Here is a 17,781-nt window from a genome sequence, read left to right on the forward strand (position 1 = left end):
GTTTGGAATAGTTTTAAATAGATTAGGGAATTGCTTACAATTCCTAATTGTACAGATATAGGAATAGAGTGTGCAGGCATAGATTTTAGAAATGGATTATTATTTTACAAATTTATTGAATTTTAAAAATTTTATTTTCAAATTTACATACAGTAAAATTCACTCTGGTGAATAGTCATATGAGTTTTAACATAGATAAGTCTTAGGACCTTGGAGTCTTACAGCCTATTTAGTCTTACAGTCTTACAAATATATAGTCTAGGACAGGCATGGCGGCTCACGCCTGTAATCCCAGCACTTTGGGAGGCCGAGGCGGGCGGATCAGGAGGTCAGGAGATTGAGACCATCTTGGCTAACACGGTGAAACCCCGTCTCCACTAAAAATACAAAAAATTAGCTGGGCGTGGTGATTGGGCGCCTGTAGTCCCAGCTACTCAGGAGGCTAAGGCAGGAGAATGGTGTGAACCCAGGAGGCGGAGCTTGCAGTGAGCCGAGACCGTGCCACTGCACTCCAGCCTGGGTGACAGAGCGCGACTCTGTCTCAAAAAAAAAAAAAAAAAAAGATATATATATATATATATGTATCCGTATACATATATATAAGTATATATATGTTATATAAGTATATATGTATACATATATGTGTATATATGTGTGTATATAGTATATATATACACACTATATGTGTGTGTGTATGTGTGTGTATATATATATATATATAGAGTCTAATAGTGATTATAAGACTTTCTTTTGTTATAGGGCCTAAGAGTACCGTTCTTCTGTTACCAAGATAACAGAACAATTCCATCTCTTACTAACTCTTATAGTTAAACATTCTTTTTACCCATGACCTCTAGCAGCCACCGATCTTCTTAGCATAGTGTATTTCGGATTCATCCATGTTGTTCTGTATATCAATAGTTTGTTCCTCTTTATTACAGAGTAGTAGTATATGGATATACCAGTCTATTTATCCAGTCACCATTTGAGACATTTAGGGTGTTTCCAGTTTGGGGTGCTAATGAATTAAGCTGTTAAAAACACTCTCATACAGGTTTTTGTATGAACATAGGCTTTCGTTTCACTTGGGTACATGAAATTGCCAGACTCGTTTCCAAAGTTGCTGTACCATTTTGCAATGTTTGAGAGTTCCAGTTGCTACACATTCATGCCAACACTTGGTTTTGTCAGTTAAAGAAAAAAAATTTAACCATTCTAATGTGGACTGATTCTGATGAAATTCAGTTTATCAGTTTTTTTCTCTTTTATAGATTGTGTTTCTGGTGTATCTAAGAACCTCTTCTAACACAAGGTCACAAAGATTTTCTTCGGAATATCCTCCATTTCAAATTAATTTTGCATAAGGATATCATTTTTTAGCCATAAAAATAATATAAGGTAAAAATATTGACAAAAACCAGTTCTCTCTGTAGCATAGGTTTCAGGTACTTTACCATAAGTGAACCCTTTTGTAGTACTTCATCTCATATGCAAAACATTGCGAAGATCCTGCTATTTAAAATCTTGTTTTTTAAAAAAATAAGATTAGCCTTATTCACAGAAACAACAGTATTCACAATACGCTGAAAGCAGAGGCAGAAGAAGACCTTTGTCACCTCTAACCCCCACAGTGGAGCCCCTTCCTTCCAGATACCTGTACATACAGGACACATACCAGTCCAGGGAAGGTCCTAGTGGCAATCCATGTATTGTAACTGTTTAGCAAAATTTATTTTTTAAAGATAAAATATATAAAACGAGCTAGTATTTTCTCCCTGCCCTGGAGAAAAGGGTTGTCTGGGGGATTGTCTCGCACACCTTGCTGGGATACCGCCGCCCTGGTAAGTCTCACAGTGGTGCCTGTCTCCCTGTATTTCTAATTGTGTCTGGCAGAGAGTCAGTGATCCAGGAGTGAGAAAGAAGTGAATGCATTCTTCAAAGTCTTTCTCTGTCATTAATGGTGAAGCTCTGTTGCTTCCTGTTACTTTCCTGTCTGCTTTCTTCTGGGATTTGTTTCCCAATAGCCACCTTCTTCTAAGCTCCGAACTTGAAGGTCTTAGCAAATGTTTCTTAGAGGATGACATTCCAAATTACCTGTAACTTAGGACCGTGGAATAATAAGAGAATATAATTTTGAAGCTAGAAGGGGATTTGAAGGTCAGCTAGTTCAAATCTCTTATTAAAACCAAACCAAAAAGAAATGAACTGTAATATCCATAGAATAGAATACTACTCAGCAATAAAAAGCGAATAAATTGTTGATATGTTCAACATGGGTGAATCCTAAAAGAATTGTGCTGAGTGAAAAAAGTCAGACAAACAAACACATATACACTGTAAATGAAAATACATTTCATTTATTTAAAAAATTCTATACTGGACACAGTGACTCATATCTGTAATCCCAGCACTTTGGGAGGCCAAGGCAGGCAGATTGGGTGGATTGCTTGAGCTCGGGAGTTTGAGACCAGCCTGGGTAACATGGCAAGATTCCGTCTCTACAAAAAATCCAAAATTAGCCAGGCATGGTGGTGCGCCCCTGTAGTCCCAGCTACTCGAGAGGTTGAGGCAGAAGGATCACTTGAGCCCAGGAGATCAAGGCTGCAGCGAGCCATGATCGTGCCTTTATACTCCAGCCTGGGTGGCAGAGCGAGACCTTGTCTCAAAAAAAATTCCAGAAAATACAAATCATAGTGACAGAAAGCTGTAATCGCCTATGGATCTATAAATGGTAAGAGGATGAGGAGGGGAGGATTCGGGGGATATGAGGAGGTGTTTGGGTGTCGTGGGTAGTTGAATCTTGATTGTGGTGATCGTTTCACAGGTATATACAGATACCAAAACTCATCCAATAGCACACTTCAAATATATACCGTTTACTATGTCACTTATAGTTCAATAAAGTTGTTTTATAGAAAACAAAAGAAACTAGAGACAATTTAGTTGACTCAGAATATTTAATAAATGACTACTGTGTGCCAGATGCACATGCTTATGTGTTGGGCATTCAGAGAGAGATTGAAGACATGGCGCACGCCTTCAGGGAGCTCACAGTCTCCTGAGGGAGTGAGATAAATAAACAGATGATTTCAATCCAGGATGCTAGTGCTAAAACAAAGGAAAACAGGTCAGGTGTGGTGGCTCATGCCTGTAATCCCAGCACTTTGGAAAGCTGAGGCAGGCGGATTGTTTAAGCCTAGGAGTTCAAGACCAGCCTGGGCAACATGGCAAAGACCCTGTCTCTATAAATTTTTTTTTTTTTTTTTTTTTTAAATAGCTGGTTATGGTGCTATGCACCTGTGGTCCCAGTTACTCGGGAGGCTCAGGCAGGAGGATTGCTTGAGCCCAGAAGGTGGAGGCTGCAGTGAGTCATGGTCACACCACTGCACTGCAGCCTGGGTGACAGAATGGGACTCTAGGGGGAAAAAAAAGGAAAGAAAGAAAAAAGAAATGCAGGGAACATGAAGAGTCCAGAACATGGGTATCATTGGGTGCTTTTTTCTGAGGAGGTTAGGGAAAGCTTAATGAAAGAGGGGAGCTGAGCTGAGGCTTGTTGGGTCAGGTGGAAGAGCCTTCCCATCAGAGGGAACTTCATGGGCAAAGTTAGTGTAATGCAACTTCCAGGAATTGCCTGTGGTTCGGCCTGACTGGAGTGAAGGACATAATGGGGAAGTAGCAAGAGAAGAGGCTGGAGAGGTGGCATGGCCAGGTCGTGAAGCCCTGGAGTGGTGTTTGTGCTCCAGGATTGAACAGTGTGGCCAGGTCTAGACCTGTGTCACTGGGACATTGTCTTATCCAAACACTCAGCATGGACTTCCAGGTTCCAGGTTTTGAGGCTTTGACACTCATAGCTGCTCAGTTGTAGCCTGGAAGCTGCTATATTCCCCAGGGATGTGATGTTTCAAGACACCCCCCTCCCCCATAAGGAGAGAATTGGTGGTTTGGGTCTGGGCACCAGCTGGGGAATATCTGCCTGCCCCTTACAGATGCACCTGGGAGTGAAGTGTCTGGTGTATTTGAAGGTTGGAGGCAACCAACAATCCAGCTGTCCCAGAGGCAGTTTTTCCACAAGTAAATAATTTTGTCGGCTGGGTGCAGTGGCTCACACCTGTAATCCCAGTACTTTGGGAGGCCGAGGCGGGTGGATCACCAAGGTCAAGAGTTGAAGACCAGCCTGGCCAACATGGTGAAACCCTGTCTCTACTAAAAATACAAAAATTAGCCGGGTGTTGTGGCGGACACCTGTGGTCCCTGCTACTCAGTAGGCGGAGGCAGGACAATCGCTTGAACTCAGGAGATGGAGGTGCAGTGAGCCGAGATCACGCAACTGCACTCTGGTCTGGGTGACAGAGCAAGACTCCATCTCAAAAAAAAAAAAAAAAAAAAAAAGAATTTTGTCTTTCACACTGGCTGGCAGCACTGATCCCTGACGTCCTGCACATTTGACAAAAATGATTGTCTCGCGTGCTGATCTGAGTCCTGTCTGGTGCTCACCTACCCTCTGGTCATCTGTTAGCCACTCACCTCCTTGTTTGTTGGTTGGTTTTCAGAGCAGACTAAGATATTAAATTCAGGACACCGTTGGTTAGACCACATTAAAAATGCAGGCAGCAGTGCAGAACATGGCTGGCTCATGTCAGGCCGACTTCTCAGTGTAACCAGAGAAGGAAAACATGGACAGGGCCCGTGTTAATGGAAGCAGATGCCAGATTGCATGGCAGGCTCTGGCTCCTGTTTCTCCTGTTCCCTGCCGCCCTCCAGCCAAAAGAAAGAAACTCATATGTAAGCTAGGGGTTAAAGTGGAATTGCTGCTTCATGAGCATTTCTGTGATGCAGAGATCAAGTTGCTTACATCTCAAAAGAGCTCCTATGCTCCCATTTAGGATTGTAAACTGTCATGGCACGTAGGATCTTCTAGAAGGCATGACAAGTGATAAGTGTGGGTTGGATAGTTTATTCTTGGGTCGGGGATTTTTTGCTGCCTTTGGTAGGGCTGGACCAAGAGACCAAGCGAAAGAGCTTGTGGTGGTTTCCATGCCTGGGCCAGCCTGGGAAAGCTGTGGCCAGCACAGATGGCTGAAATCAGGTGGGACCAGGAAATGCCAATGTGGATTAATGATCTCAGGTGAATTAATTATATCAGGCAGTGTCAGCAGGGAAGAAGTTTTTAATGACATAGTGGGTTTGGGTTTTTTTCATTTTCTCACCTGGGCTAGTGAAAAAGTCCGGTGGGCCGGATCGAGCTTTGTGGCTCTGTTTATTCTGCCCTCTTCTCCGCGCCCACACCATCTGCCAGCAGGACCATTAACTGGCTCAGTACTCCCTTTTGCTGTGTCAGTCCTGGAAGGTCATGCTTACTGTGATTGGGGTTGGTTTCCCAAACGGATGGGTGAAATGGATGTCTAACTATCGATTTGTTTTTTTGCATTTCAGTCGTTCCAAGGAAGTCAAGGACGAGCATACCTCTTTAACTCAGTGTGAGTGCCTCTGAATGGTACATTCCTTGTGGGGTACAGATTCGAGGGATGGGAAAAAGCAATCCTTGATGATAATTAAACAACAATGAACCCTGCCCTGTCTGCCACAGTAGAACTCTGTGGAGCATTACTCTCCACAATTGGTAGTCAGTTACCTTTGGGGAACATTTCTTGCCAACATCTCTGGCTAAAAATAATATATTCACTACATTCCCCTCAGAGGGCACATCAGAGGACTGTAGTCCCACAGGGAAGAAGCTGAGGAGATTCTGAGAGCCTCAACATGAAGGGCTCATAATGAGATCTGAGATATGTCACTGGGGAAGAGAATAGGGGTGAACAAGACACCAAGATCTGCTGTGGGACCTAAGGAGGAAGGAAGACCCACTTCGGGCAGATGCACAGTTTCCAGGGCCCTCTGCCATCCCCAGGCACCAGGTTTATCACCTCTTCCCTGGGAAGGGAAGGTGAAGCCCACATAAGCCTGATAAACTGTAAAAATGGAAATCTGGCCTGTGGCTTGAGCTGAACACCCTGTGAAGGAGTAGAGCCTATTCAGCACCCAGAGATCACTCATTCCATATCAGGACCACACTGTGCTATCATGTGTGGCATCTTCAGCTTCATTCAGTCCTCAGTAAGCTGTGAGGACCTGTGCCCATGGCTGTGGACTTAACAGTGTGGCTGTCAGCTTGTCCCCCTAAGTCACAGATTGAAAGTATTTATTAGAAAAATTAAAATTTTAAGCAAACTCTCAACCATAAAGATTATTTCAGTAGACCCACTCCACTAGAACTTGCAGATCTGAATTTCCTTCCAACTGAGATATTTCTCTGTGGCCACCTTTTGGGGATTGGTTTAGACCTGCTGAGCTCAGGGTTGGCTCCCCTTGGGACAGCCTTGCCCAGTTAATTTTTGCTGGAAGCTCAACTTGAATGACTGATGTGCGTGTCACTAACTATCCTCTCTCTCTTTTTGTGCTTTGACATAGAGTTAATGTGGGCTGTGGGCCTGCAGAAGAGCGAGTGTTGCTAACAGGACTGCACGCAGTCGCAGACATTTACTGTGAAAACTGCAAAACCACTCTGGGCTGGAAATACGTAAGTATAAAGGAGTCTGGTTGGTAGAGGGCTGGAAGGGAATTGCCAAGAGCCTTATGCCAGAACACTTTCTTCTACTCGCTTTCCATGGCCTTGTGGGATTGTCTTAGACCAGGATGGTCACCTGTCTACCACACTCATTCTTTCCTTTCTGTTGATGCATTTCCCTCCTCCTATTCATTTCTTCACACCTACCCCTGAGACACACACCGCTTTAGATTTAATCAATAATAATAGTAATGGCATATAACCTTACTCGACAGCTCACTAGATGCCAGGCATACATCAGCAGACTTAGAGGTTAGGCGCTATCTTCACCTCTATTTTATAGATAGGGATACTGAGACTTAAGGAGGTTAATGGTATGTCCAAGGCAATCTAGCCATTAAATAGCCACACCAGGATAGGAATCCATGTAATATTCTGTTATTTATTTTTTATTTCTAAATTTTTCATTCTCAAAGGATGTGAACATGTAGTAGTATTCTGACACAGAGCCCATGCTCTTTTTAAAATCTTAGGCAAATTTATTTTATTTTGAGACAGAATTTTGCTCCGTCACCCAGGCTGGAGTGCAGTGGTGTGATCTCAGCTCACCGCAACCTCTGTCTCCCAGATTCAAGCGATTCTCATGCCTCAGCCTCCCAAGTAGCTGAGATTACAGGCATGCGCCACCACGCCTGGCTTATTTTTTTTGTATTTTTAGTAGAGACAGGATTTCACCGTGTTGGCCAGGCTGGTCTCAAACTCCTGACCTCAGGTGATCCACCCTCCTTGGGCTCCCAAAGTGCTGGGATTACAGGTGTGAGCCACCATGCCTGGCCAACAAATTTATTTTTTAATAAATAGAGACAGGGTCTCACTATGTTGCTCAGGCTGGCCTCAAACTCCTGAACTCAAGCAGTCTTCCCAACTTGGCCTCCCAAAGTGCTGGGATTATAGGCGTGAGCCACCATTGCCTGGTCCAGAACCCATGTTCTGAAGCCACTATACTTTCATGCTCCAATAAATGTTCGTAAAACACCTAGGTCCCAGGCCCTGAGCAAGGCATTATCGAAAACTGCCTTAATTAACATCCACTGTCAGATGTAGTCATGGCTGGACCTCTCCCAAATGGACAATCATTCTTTCATTGTTTAACTCAGCAAAAAATGTTAAGGTCCCTTTGGGGCCTAGGGAAAGTGAGCAGTCCATTGCCAGAGTGAGAGGAGGGAAGGGCTGGGATCTGCTGCTTGAACACCGGGACTAATTGTCCTAACATGCGCTGGGGTCACCACATAATCGTAGACACTGCCCGTACAATCCCTCTAGCTAGTGGTTAAGAACCATCTAGGCAGCTAGAGTCAGGTTCAAATTTGGGATCCATGACTTATTTGTCTGTGTCCTTGGACAAGCTACTTAGCTTCTATGCTAAGTTTCCTCATACTTACAGAGTTGGTTTGAGTGTTAAATAGGATCATGCCTGTAAAACACTTAGGTCATCACCTTGCATAGAGCATGTGTCAGTGAAAATTAACTTAAATTGTTATTTTTATTATTGGCAGATTTTTTTCAGCCTGCATGTGTACATCCATGCATTGCACATTCCTTTCCATTTTTGCCCTCCCCGTCATTGTGAGGATATTGAAAAGTTGGTCTTCCTGTCTCTGGGAAGGCAATTTAGTCCATGTAAAATGTCTCAAATTCCCTGTCCTGTCATATGGCTCATGAACTGCCTCTGGCTTCTGAAGGAGCCTGAAGGAGTTGTCAAACCTGCCGCAGAGTGCTGACGATATGTCAGTGTAGGTTCATCCATTGTAACAAATGTTCTAATCTGGTGTGGGATTTTGATAGTGGGGGAGTCTGGAGGTGGGTAGCGGGTATGTGGAAAATCTTTGTACTTTCTGCTCAATTTTGCTCTGACCCTCTGCTCTAAAAATAACATCTTTTGGGAAAAAATGTATTTATACACATATAAAATAATGTGAGCAATACATGCCAGGCACAGAATTATGATTCCATTGAAATAGTTTGAAAATGTGGAAATCATTAAAAAAAAAAAAAAAAAAACTGCCCCAGGTGGAGCCTGGTAGCACTGCCTTTAGATTCCATTTTCCCCATCTCCCTGGAAATGTTCAGGATTACAAACAAAAATGGGGCCAGGCGTAATAGCTCAGGCGTGTAACCCCAGCAGTTTGGGAGGCCGAGGTGGGTGGATCATCTGAGGTTAAGAGTTCGAGATCCGCCTGGCCAACATAGAGTGAAACTCCGTCTCTACCAAAAATACAAAAATTAGCTGGGCGTGGTGGCGGATGCCTGTAATCCCAGCTACTCAGGAGGCTGAGGCAGGAGAATTGCTTGAACCCAGGAGGCGGAGGTTGCAGTGAGCCGAGATCATGCCATTGCACTCCAGCCTGGGCGACAGAGTGAGACTATCTAAAAAAAAAAAACAAAACAAAACAAAACAAAACAAAAACAAAAAACCTAGACGGTGTGTTGTGTGGTGCCAAGATGGGTTAGCCACAGCTTCCTATGGTTGGCTTGGTTGTTCCTGTGGGAGAAGCTGGATTTGGCCATTCTGTTCCCTCTGTACAGTTACGGGCCCCCTCTTGGTGATCTGGGGTAGGGGACACAGTTGTAATTGTGATTATCCAGAAATGTTCTTCATTGCTTCTTGGCCTTTTGGCTAAGATCAAGTGCAGAAAAGTTCTGCCCCTGCCCTGTTTCCCAGCCTCTTGGCTGTCTTACTGCCCTGAAGATGTGTTGGATTGAAGATACGTGACAAGCCTGAGTTGGTTGGTTTTGCTTCCCACTTGAGGTTCAGGTAAAACGATTCATTCTTTTGACAAAGGTTTATCAAAAGCCTTTGACTAAATACCAAAAAAATGGGTGAGATCCAGTGCCTGCCCTCAAAGTGTAGACAATCATGATGCCAGCTGAGGAAGAAAACCAACATGAAAACAGATCAAACAGCCTGACAAGTACTGTGATACGCACAGCACAGCAGGGAAGCACCCAACACCCCAGATAAACATCCGTCACCTCCTATGTGCCAGCCCAGGGCGCCTTTTTTTTTTTTTTTTTTGAGATGGAGTCTCGCTCTGTCACCCAGGCTGGAGTGCAATGGTGTGATCTCGGCTCACTGCAACCTCCACCTCCCGAGTTCAAACAATTCTCCTGCCTCAGCCACCAGAGTAGCTGGGATTACAGGTGCGAACCACCATGCCCGGCTAATTTTTTTGTATTTTTAGTAGAGACGGGGTCTCGAACTCCTGATCTCGTGATCCACCCGCCTCAGCCTTTCAAAGTGCTGGGATTACAGGTGCGAGCCACCGTGCCCAGCCCCAAATTTTTTGTATTTTCAGTATAGACACGGGTTCCCCATGTTGGTCAGGCTGGTCTCAAACTCCTGACCACAGGTGATCCCCCGACCTTGGTTTCCCAAAGTGCTGGGATTACAGGTGTGAGCCACCGCACCTGGCCCTCCTTTCATTCCATTGTTACCTCTGTGAAGTAGGTGTGAATCTCCCAGTTCTGTAAGTGATGCTTCAATGCTGGGAAGTAGTAGAGGCAGGATTAGTTGGGGTGTTTCTGTTGGCACCAGGTCTAGTGCACTTTCCATTGGAATCCAATTCTCACATTTTCGAAATGCCTCTGTGTCTCGGGGCTATTGATTTATTTTATTTATTTTTTGAGACAGGCCCCGGGCTGGAGTGCAGTGGTGCAGTCTGGCTCACGGCAGCCTCAACCTCCTGGGCCCAGATGATCTTCCTGCCTCAGCCTCACGAGTAGTTAGGACCACAGGTGCATGACATCACATCCAGCTGATTTTTGTATTTTTTTTTTGTAGAGATGAGGTTTTGTCGTGTTCCCCAGGCTGGTCTCGAACTGGCCTCAAGCAATCTTCCTGCCTCAGCCTCTCAAAGGGTTAGGATTATGGGTGTGAGCCACCACTCCTGGCCGAATTTTTTTTCTCATAATAGGAAACTCATTTTCTTAGTTTTGCTTTCTCCTCCTTCCCCCCCAAACACATTACCATAGAACAATGGACCTTATTCCCAAAACACATTGCTCTGTCATGTGTATACGTGCATGTGTGTGCACAGAGACAGGGAATAATGAAGTGTCAGGGAAATTGCTGCTCTGGTGTGCCTGAGTTCTTGTTCTGAAACACAAAGCCCCTGAGCTCTAGAACAGAAGACACAGTTGATAGAACTGTGACTCAGAACCCCCCAAGGGTACGCCTCAATTCCTTACTAATTCTGGGGACTCAGGGAAGGGCTGATGTCCACTGCTTTTGCATATGGAGCTGAGACACAGATGACCAGTGTTTTTCAGAGAATACACCAAGATGTTCTTATGTGTGTATCTCTGCAGACAAAAGAGCCCTTTATCATCTGCTTCTGCAGGACTTTTTTCGGTGGGGTTTATTCACTGGGAGAGCCCACAGTGCTGTGGGTTTAGAAAAGTCACCTGCCAGGTGGTTAGTATGACGTTCTCCCTCTGGGGGCCTGGCAGTTGGGTGGGGCTTAAGGGCTGCCAGGTTCTCTGGCCTGGAGTTCATACAGCTCCTGTCTCCACACATCTGACAGCAGCAAGAAAAACTGATTGAAAAGGAGACCTGTCTGGCCTCACGGTATTTTGTTCCTCTCCCTGTCTTCTCTAAGCCTAACAATTACAGTTTAAAATTAGAACCAGGCGGCCGGCGCGGTGGCTCACGCCTGTAATCTCAGCACTTTGGGAGGCCTAGGCGGGTGGATCACGAGGTCAGGAGGTTGAGACCATCCTGGCTAACATGGTGAAACCCCATCTGTACTGAAAATACAAAAAAAAATTAGCCGGGCGTGGTGGCGGGCTCCTGTTGTCCCAGCTACTTGAGAGGCTGAGGCAGGAGAATGGCGTGAACCCAAGAGGCGGAGCTCGCAGTGAGCGGAGATCACGCCACTGCACTCCAGCCTGGGTGACTGAACAAGACTCCGTCTCAAAAAAATAATAATAATAAATAAAATTAGAACCAGGCTTTCTTATGTTCTTAGAAACTAGCAGGAATGACACAGAAACTTTATGGATGTTAGCACCAGTAAACCAAGATTTATATATATGTAAATTTATATATGTAAATGTACTAATTCATTCAGCAATTATGTATTGAAATTCTGTTATGTGCCAGGCAGTCTTCTAAGGCTATAGCCATGAACTAAACATGAAAGGCTCTGCACTCCATGAAGTTTATATTGTAGTCGTGGGAGACAGGATAAACAAAATAGAAATGCAAATTACAATGTATGTTCAGAAGTGAGAAGTACAGTGAAGAAAACTAAAGCAGGGGTTGGGGCAGAAGGGAGAAAGGGAGTACTTGAGTGGAAGTTGGATTTTAAGTAGGGTAGCTGGAGAAGACCTTACTGAGGGGGTGACATTGCAAAGACTTAAATGAGCGAAGCTCCCGGAAAATTGTGTTGTAATATTGTGAAAGTCCTGGTGTTGCCTCAGTTCTGCAGCTAAGCGAGGGGGACATAAAGCGCTTGAGGGGTAGGAATCATCTCACTAAGTCAGGGTGAAGCTGGGACCAGACCACGGTGACACTGATACCTGTCATCTGCCCCTGCTTCTCTGCTACAAAAGTCATTTCCTTGGCCGGGTGCAGTGGCTCACACCTGTAATCCCAGCAGGCATGAGGGAGGCCAAGGTGGGTGGATCACCTGAGCTCAGGAGTTAGAGACCAGCCTGGCCAATGTGGTGAAACCCCAGCTTTACTAAAAATACAAAAATTAGCCAGGTGAGGTGGCGGGTGCCTGTAATCCCAGCTACTTGGGAGGCTGAGGGGGGAGAATCGCTCGAACCTGGGAGGCGGAGGTTGCAGTGAGCAGAGATTGTGTCATTGCACTCCAGCCTGGGTGACAGAGTGAGACTGTCTCAAAAAAGAAAAATCATTTTCTTGTCTTCGGTCGTTCAGTATCTCTTCTCTTCTGTATTTCCTAGGAACATGCTTTTGAAAGCAGCCAGAAATATAAAGAAGGCAAATACATCATTGAACTAGCACACATGATCAAGGACAATGGCTGGGACTGATTGGACAGCATCTACCCAACCCAGTGTCCACGTGAACGCCATTCAACCAAACATTCTTCCCAAGCGTGAGAGAGTGACTGACACTTGGTTCCATCCATTTAGGGGCCTTGCCATCGGGGGCATCCTCCCACCCTGACGCCATCTTTCTGGTGACTGGCCTCTAAATCGCTGTCTCTCTGTCTCTTTGCTTTGTATCTGTTTGTGAGTTGATCCTGGCTTCTCTCTCTGTTCTAGTTTTGGCTGAAAACAAAACAACAAAAGGAACAGATCCTTGACCACATGGGGGCAGCCCACCTTGGTAAGGGCCCCAGGGCCCATGCGAGATCTGTCTGATGGCCTCTTGTCAGGAGAGCAGTGGCACGGGGGCGTGAGGAAGAGGGAAAGGGGAAACTCTAAGGGTCCTGGTGCGGGGAAGGGGTGGAAGGGTGGAGGTAGGAACAAAATTGTGCCGCTCCTGGAGACCTGATAACTTAGGCTTGAAATAATTGACTTGTCTAAAAGGACAAAGAAAAAAAAAATACCTCATGACTGCATTCTCTCTGACCAGAAGCTTCTGTTCCTGACACCAAATGTGCCAGGTTAGCAAATGAGCACAAGATGTGGCCCTGATTCTAGTTGGCGGGGCAAGGGCCTGGTTCTCCTGGGCTGAGTGGGGGAGTGTCCTGGCAGCAGCGAGTGACTTGGGCAGTGGCCAGGTGGGTGCGATGACTCTGATGCCTCACTCAGTCTCTGGGCAATCGTCATCTTTGCCTCTTTAGCCACCGTAGATAAGGTGTGAGGGGACTGCTGTTTGCAATGGGCTTACCATCCAAATATCCCAAAGGCTTTGACCAGCAACCAAGTAAAATCAGTAATTGAGAGCTGGGCACAAAGGGGCTGCAGTTTGGGAGCTCCTGAAGAAATGGCTCAGATATTGAGTCAGAGAAATAAGAAGTAGGATCAGTTAGCAATTCTAACTGCCCTTCCTTCTGACCCCCCTCATAAGAGGAGTGTGGTGAGGGGGGGCACTGGGTAGGGGTCATCCCAGGAGGAGGGGTTTAGATTGGAACCAGTTCAGGTTCGGTGCATCTTTCCTCTTCGGTTTCACAGTGGCTTCCGTGGGATCGTCAATTTCTTGTTCATAGAGTTTCGGGTGTTTTTCTCCAGTCTTGTTACTGTAGACTGTAGAAAGCACGGGCCCCAGGCTCTGAGCTTAGGAATAACCTGGCTGGTAGATTCCTCATGCCCCTAATTGTCCCACTTAGGCCTGAGTGTCTTGCATGGAGAGAAATCTCCTGGCAGTGTGGTCCAGCAGCAGGGAGGAGTTCTGCCCGAATTCCGATATCACCCCGTCCCCCATCCAAACATCCTTCGATTAGGGAAGTGGAGAGCACATCCCTGTAAGGCCCATAAGAGAAAGAGGAGTTTGTTACATTTAATCAACACTGTGAAGTCTGTTCTACAGCAATTCAGCCAGTACACAGTATATGACTGAAACTCATTTAACTGGGTTAATTTCATTTCTTAGACTGAATATATTATTGTTAAGATACGTGTGTGTGTTAGGTAATTCTCAGCATCTCCTCCAAGTAGGCCGACCTTCTCAGAAAATTCACCCTATAAGTCTCACAAAAGAATGAGTTCATGGGGAGATTCTGTAAAGTGAGGAACTGAGATGAAAGCAGCCAACAGCCCAGGAGCTGTTCAGAATCCCATCTGCAGCAGAACCAATTTCCATTCAGAGCGCGTCCTTGGTGGAAATGCTTTTTTGTGTGTCTCCATGTGCTGATGGTGGAATGGGAGCCCCAAGACAGGTGTGGGCTTGCCCTGCCAGGGGCAGGTGGCAGGACTGACAGAAACCAGGATAGCTCCAGGATTCTCGGGAGAGAGCCCCTGTAAGACAAATGGATTCTTAGAAATCGACTTTTGTTCCCCAAGGCTTCTTGTCCAGATCTTTCCAGTGCTTTCATAGCCCTGGGAGATCAAGTTGTTCTCCCCTCTTTACTGCAAGGTAGACTGAGGTTCAGAAGAAATACTGAATTTCTGCTCCCAGAAGAACAGTTTCTCTGCCTCACAGGCCCAAGTTCTCAATGAAACCTTTTTTAACTTTCACATTCCTAAGCTGGCTTCCCGGCACAGATGCCATGGATTTCGCCTCTCTCCCTTCCCCTCCTCAAGGAAATAGTCTTCCTTTATGGATTTTCATTGGACCCTTTCCTCAGGGATTGTCCTGGCTGTTTATTGATAGTTCTTCCCATAAGAAGAAAATAGGGGTTAAACATGGGGTAGGTATTTTGTCTTTCAAACTACAAATGGAATGTGGTGACATAAACTAGACATGGGGTGCCCTCAAGTTTCCAAGGGGACCGATGTGCCACTGTTCTTCCTTGGGGATGAGGCCTTTGACTGTTGGATGGATCAGAGCAGGCTCCAGTCAGACCCTGGTTCTGAATGTTTGTTTTTTTTTTCAGTGACCATCCAGTGAGCCTCCAATGGGTGCAAGGCGCCATACTTGCCGTGAGAGAGCGGAGTAGAGTGTTGGTTTTTCCATAACTACAGGGGGAAAAAAAACTCATTAGGCTTTCCCTTTGTGTCAGTGAAACCAAAAGTGCTTCTTAAAACATTCGCTCTGTTCATGGGTTGTCTATTGAGCAGCATTGGAGAGGCCACAGCTGAGCTATGGAGATGCTAAATTAACTCATGGCCTCAGTCAGTTCATTCTTTAATTTCTTCACCAAATTATTGACTTAGAGCATAACCAAAGACCTCATTCATTCACCCCAGGTGGGTTGGGGGAATTGGAGTTTGTTGAAGTTTGGGGGCGGGGTATGGGGAGTAGAGACAGGGGTAAGGAGACGTGAGAAAGGGAAAGGCATGAAGTTCTATACCTCAGCCAGCAGCTGCCTTCGTTTGGAACTGAAGTCCAGCCAGCAGACTCTCTAGCTCCATCTCCCCTGTGCCACCCTAGGTCATATGACCTTGGCCACCTTGGAGTAGACCCAGACCCCTCGGGACCCGGGACATTAGTCTCAGGCTGCTGATGGATTGATTTGACATGAATCAAATACAGCCAAACTCGATACCCACAAGCTGTCAGCTGGACCTGACTGAGTGTTCTTCCTGAGTTCACGAGGATAGGCTAGAGTGTATTTTTACTGGTGGATCAGTGTGTGCAAAAGAGATGACCCTTTATAAAGAGATTTTCAAGTGGATATATATAAAAGAAACAGTTGCTTGTAAAATATACTTTTGTAAATAATATTTAATTTTTTAAATAATATATTTGGTGCTGTTTTCTCAGATCCGCTGAGAGCACTTTTTATTTTCATTTTAAATTCTATGGTTTCCTTTGCATTTCTTGAAGTATATTTTAAGGGAAACAGTGATCACCAATACATGTTTTCAGTTTTTTTTTTTTAAGGTCTCTATCATTTTAATCTGGATCAAGGCTTTAAAGCAATGCCTCTGCATTTTTTCCCCAGTGGAACAGACTCTGCAGTACATTAATCAGGTTGAGAATTGAGATATTTTCTTGCATCAGTATTGGCTAGAAAAGAAAATTAAAATCAAGTTATTTTAGTGGTAACAACTTACAGTGATTCTTCCTGTTGGAAGAATTTCCAACAAATCAGAATCACGTTTTTAGTTGTGCGTGTGTGCGCGCGCATGTGTGTAAAAAGCACTTTCGATTGTGCCTCCTGTTTTCTCGAGCGGGGACACTTTAACTACAGTTTACACCTCGGGTGCATAAAGTTTTTCTTCTCTTTCTCTCTGGTTTCTGTTTCTGAGTGGACCAACAGCAGAACCCACGAGGATTTTTTGTTTTCCTGAGCATGGAGCTGTTGCGGGTTTGCTCCTTTTTCTTGCATTGCGTGCTCAGCTTTTACAGACTGTAGAGGAGATGTGTTGTTTGTGAAGACGGAGCAGAGTCAAATCTGTGCTTCTAACTGAGATGAGAGTGTATTAATCACGTATCGCAGGGCTCCAGCTGTTTTAGAAGCCGCATCATGTTAAACATTAACTGGTTTGGATTAAAAGAACATTAATATTATAATACACATATCTTAGTGGTAAACAGCTTTTTTTTTTTTTTTTAAGGTCAGATTGCCTCAGGTTCAGAAAGAGGCTGAGAAATCAAATCCTGAACACAATCAACTTGCATATTTTAAAGGAATCTGCCTCAAATGAGAAAATATGCTAGTTGTCTAGATAGAGGAAAGAGATATTTACTTTTTTTAAAATTAAAATAGTTATGAAATCTGGCAGAAAAGGTAAAGCCGAGAAGAAACTATGAAAGCTAGTCTCATGTTACCAAATTCTATCTGCCCGTATGTTTTTGTAGAACATTTCGGTGATGGCGGGAGTCGGTTCCCTTTCCCAACCTGCAGAGACGATCTTCCAATACAGAACCTGTCTGTCGATGCTTGTGTTTACAAACTGTATTTGTTGGGTTTGGGTTTTTGTTTTCTTTGGGGCATTTTTCAGGTCACTTTGCTTCTATAACAAATGTAATTGTTTTCAATAATTTGTCTTCACCTTTTCCTGTATTTGTACATAGCGATTCAGTATTAGAGAAAAGTGCATTGTTTCTGTCATATTTCCAATCTGTGTTGGTGCTCATTTGAGAAAATAAAAGTTTTCAAATATTAACTCTTTGAAGAGCTCATCTGTCTTCGTTGACCCAGTGTGTTTGATCTTGACATTTCATATTAAAGTATTTAAAGGCCTATCTAAACCCAGTCACAAATCTGTCGACTGAGACCCTAAGGGCTTGTTTTTCCCAAGGACAGTCAGCTAACTAATGAATAAACAGCAGGTCTCCTGCTTATCTGCAAATGCTTCTCCTGGCTTTAGATATCAGAAATGCATGAGTGACCTTTATCCAGTTCTGTGTACAAAGCCCCATATTCATAGACTCTGCAGACGTTTCTGATGACACCAATTTCTTTGGAAATAGTATTGCATTTCCAAAGTAAAGGGAAAAAAAGAAGTAAAACAAAATTATGTCAAAAAGGGGTGGTATCATCTCTGAATGATTGGCTAACAGAGACCAGTATTCACAATTATAACATGGCATATCAGATTTTTTCATTTTCATTTTATTTTTATTATCAACACATAACGTATTAATGTGTTTGATTCCAGGCACTGGGCAAGGCAGTTCTATCATCCTAATA

General features: G+C 44.5%; 1 protein-coding gene across 6 annotated transcripts in view; it reads left to right on the plus strand.

Moving 5' to 3' along the window:
- Nucleotides 1-17,254, plus strand: part of YPEL2 (yippee like 2) — a 67,515-nt gene extending 50,261 nt beyond the window's left edge. For 5 of the 6 annotated variants that reach the window (XM_032162864.2, XM_058445370.1, XM_058445371.1 and 2 more), the window contains 3 exons: nucleotides 5,434-5,477; nucleotides 6,469-6,577; nucleotides 12,536-12,810. In XM_032162864.2, coding sequence (XP_032018755.1) covers nucleotides 5,434-5,477; nucleotides 6,469-6,577; nucleotides 12,536-12,625 — 243 coding nt within the window. In that variant the 3' untranslated portion in view covers nucleotides 12,626-12,810. Of the gene's footprint in view, nucleotides 1-5,433; nucleotides 5,478-6,468; nucleotides 6,578-12,535; nucleotides 12,811-12,859 lie in introns of those variants that run through there. The other variant, XR_009215219.1, reaches the window with a different exon arrangement.
- Nucleotides 17,255-17,781: the final 527 nt, after the last annotated feature.

The sequence above is a fragment of the Hylobates moloch genome, unplaced genomic scaffold (assembly GCF_009828535.3).
Source record: "Hylobates moloch isolate HMO894 unplaced genomic scaffold, HMol_V3 SCAFFOLD_10, whole genome shotgun sequence".
Taxonomy (NCBI): domain Eukaryota; kingdom Metazoa; phylum Chordata; class Mammalia; order Primates; family Hylobatidae; genus Hylobates; species Hylobates moloch.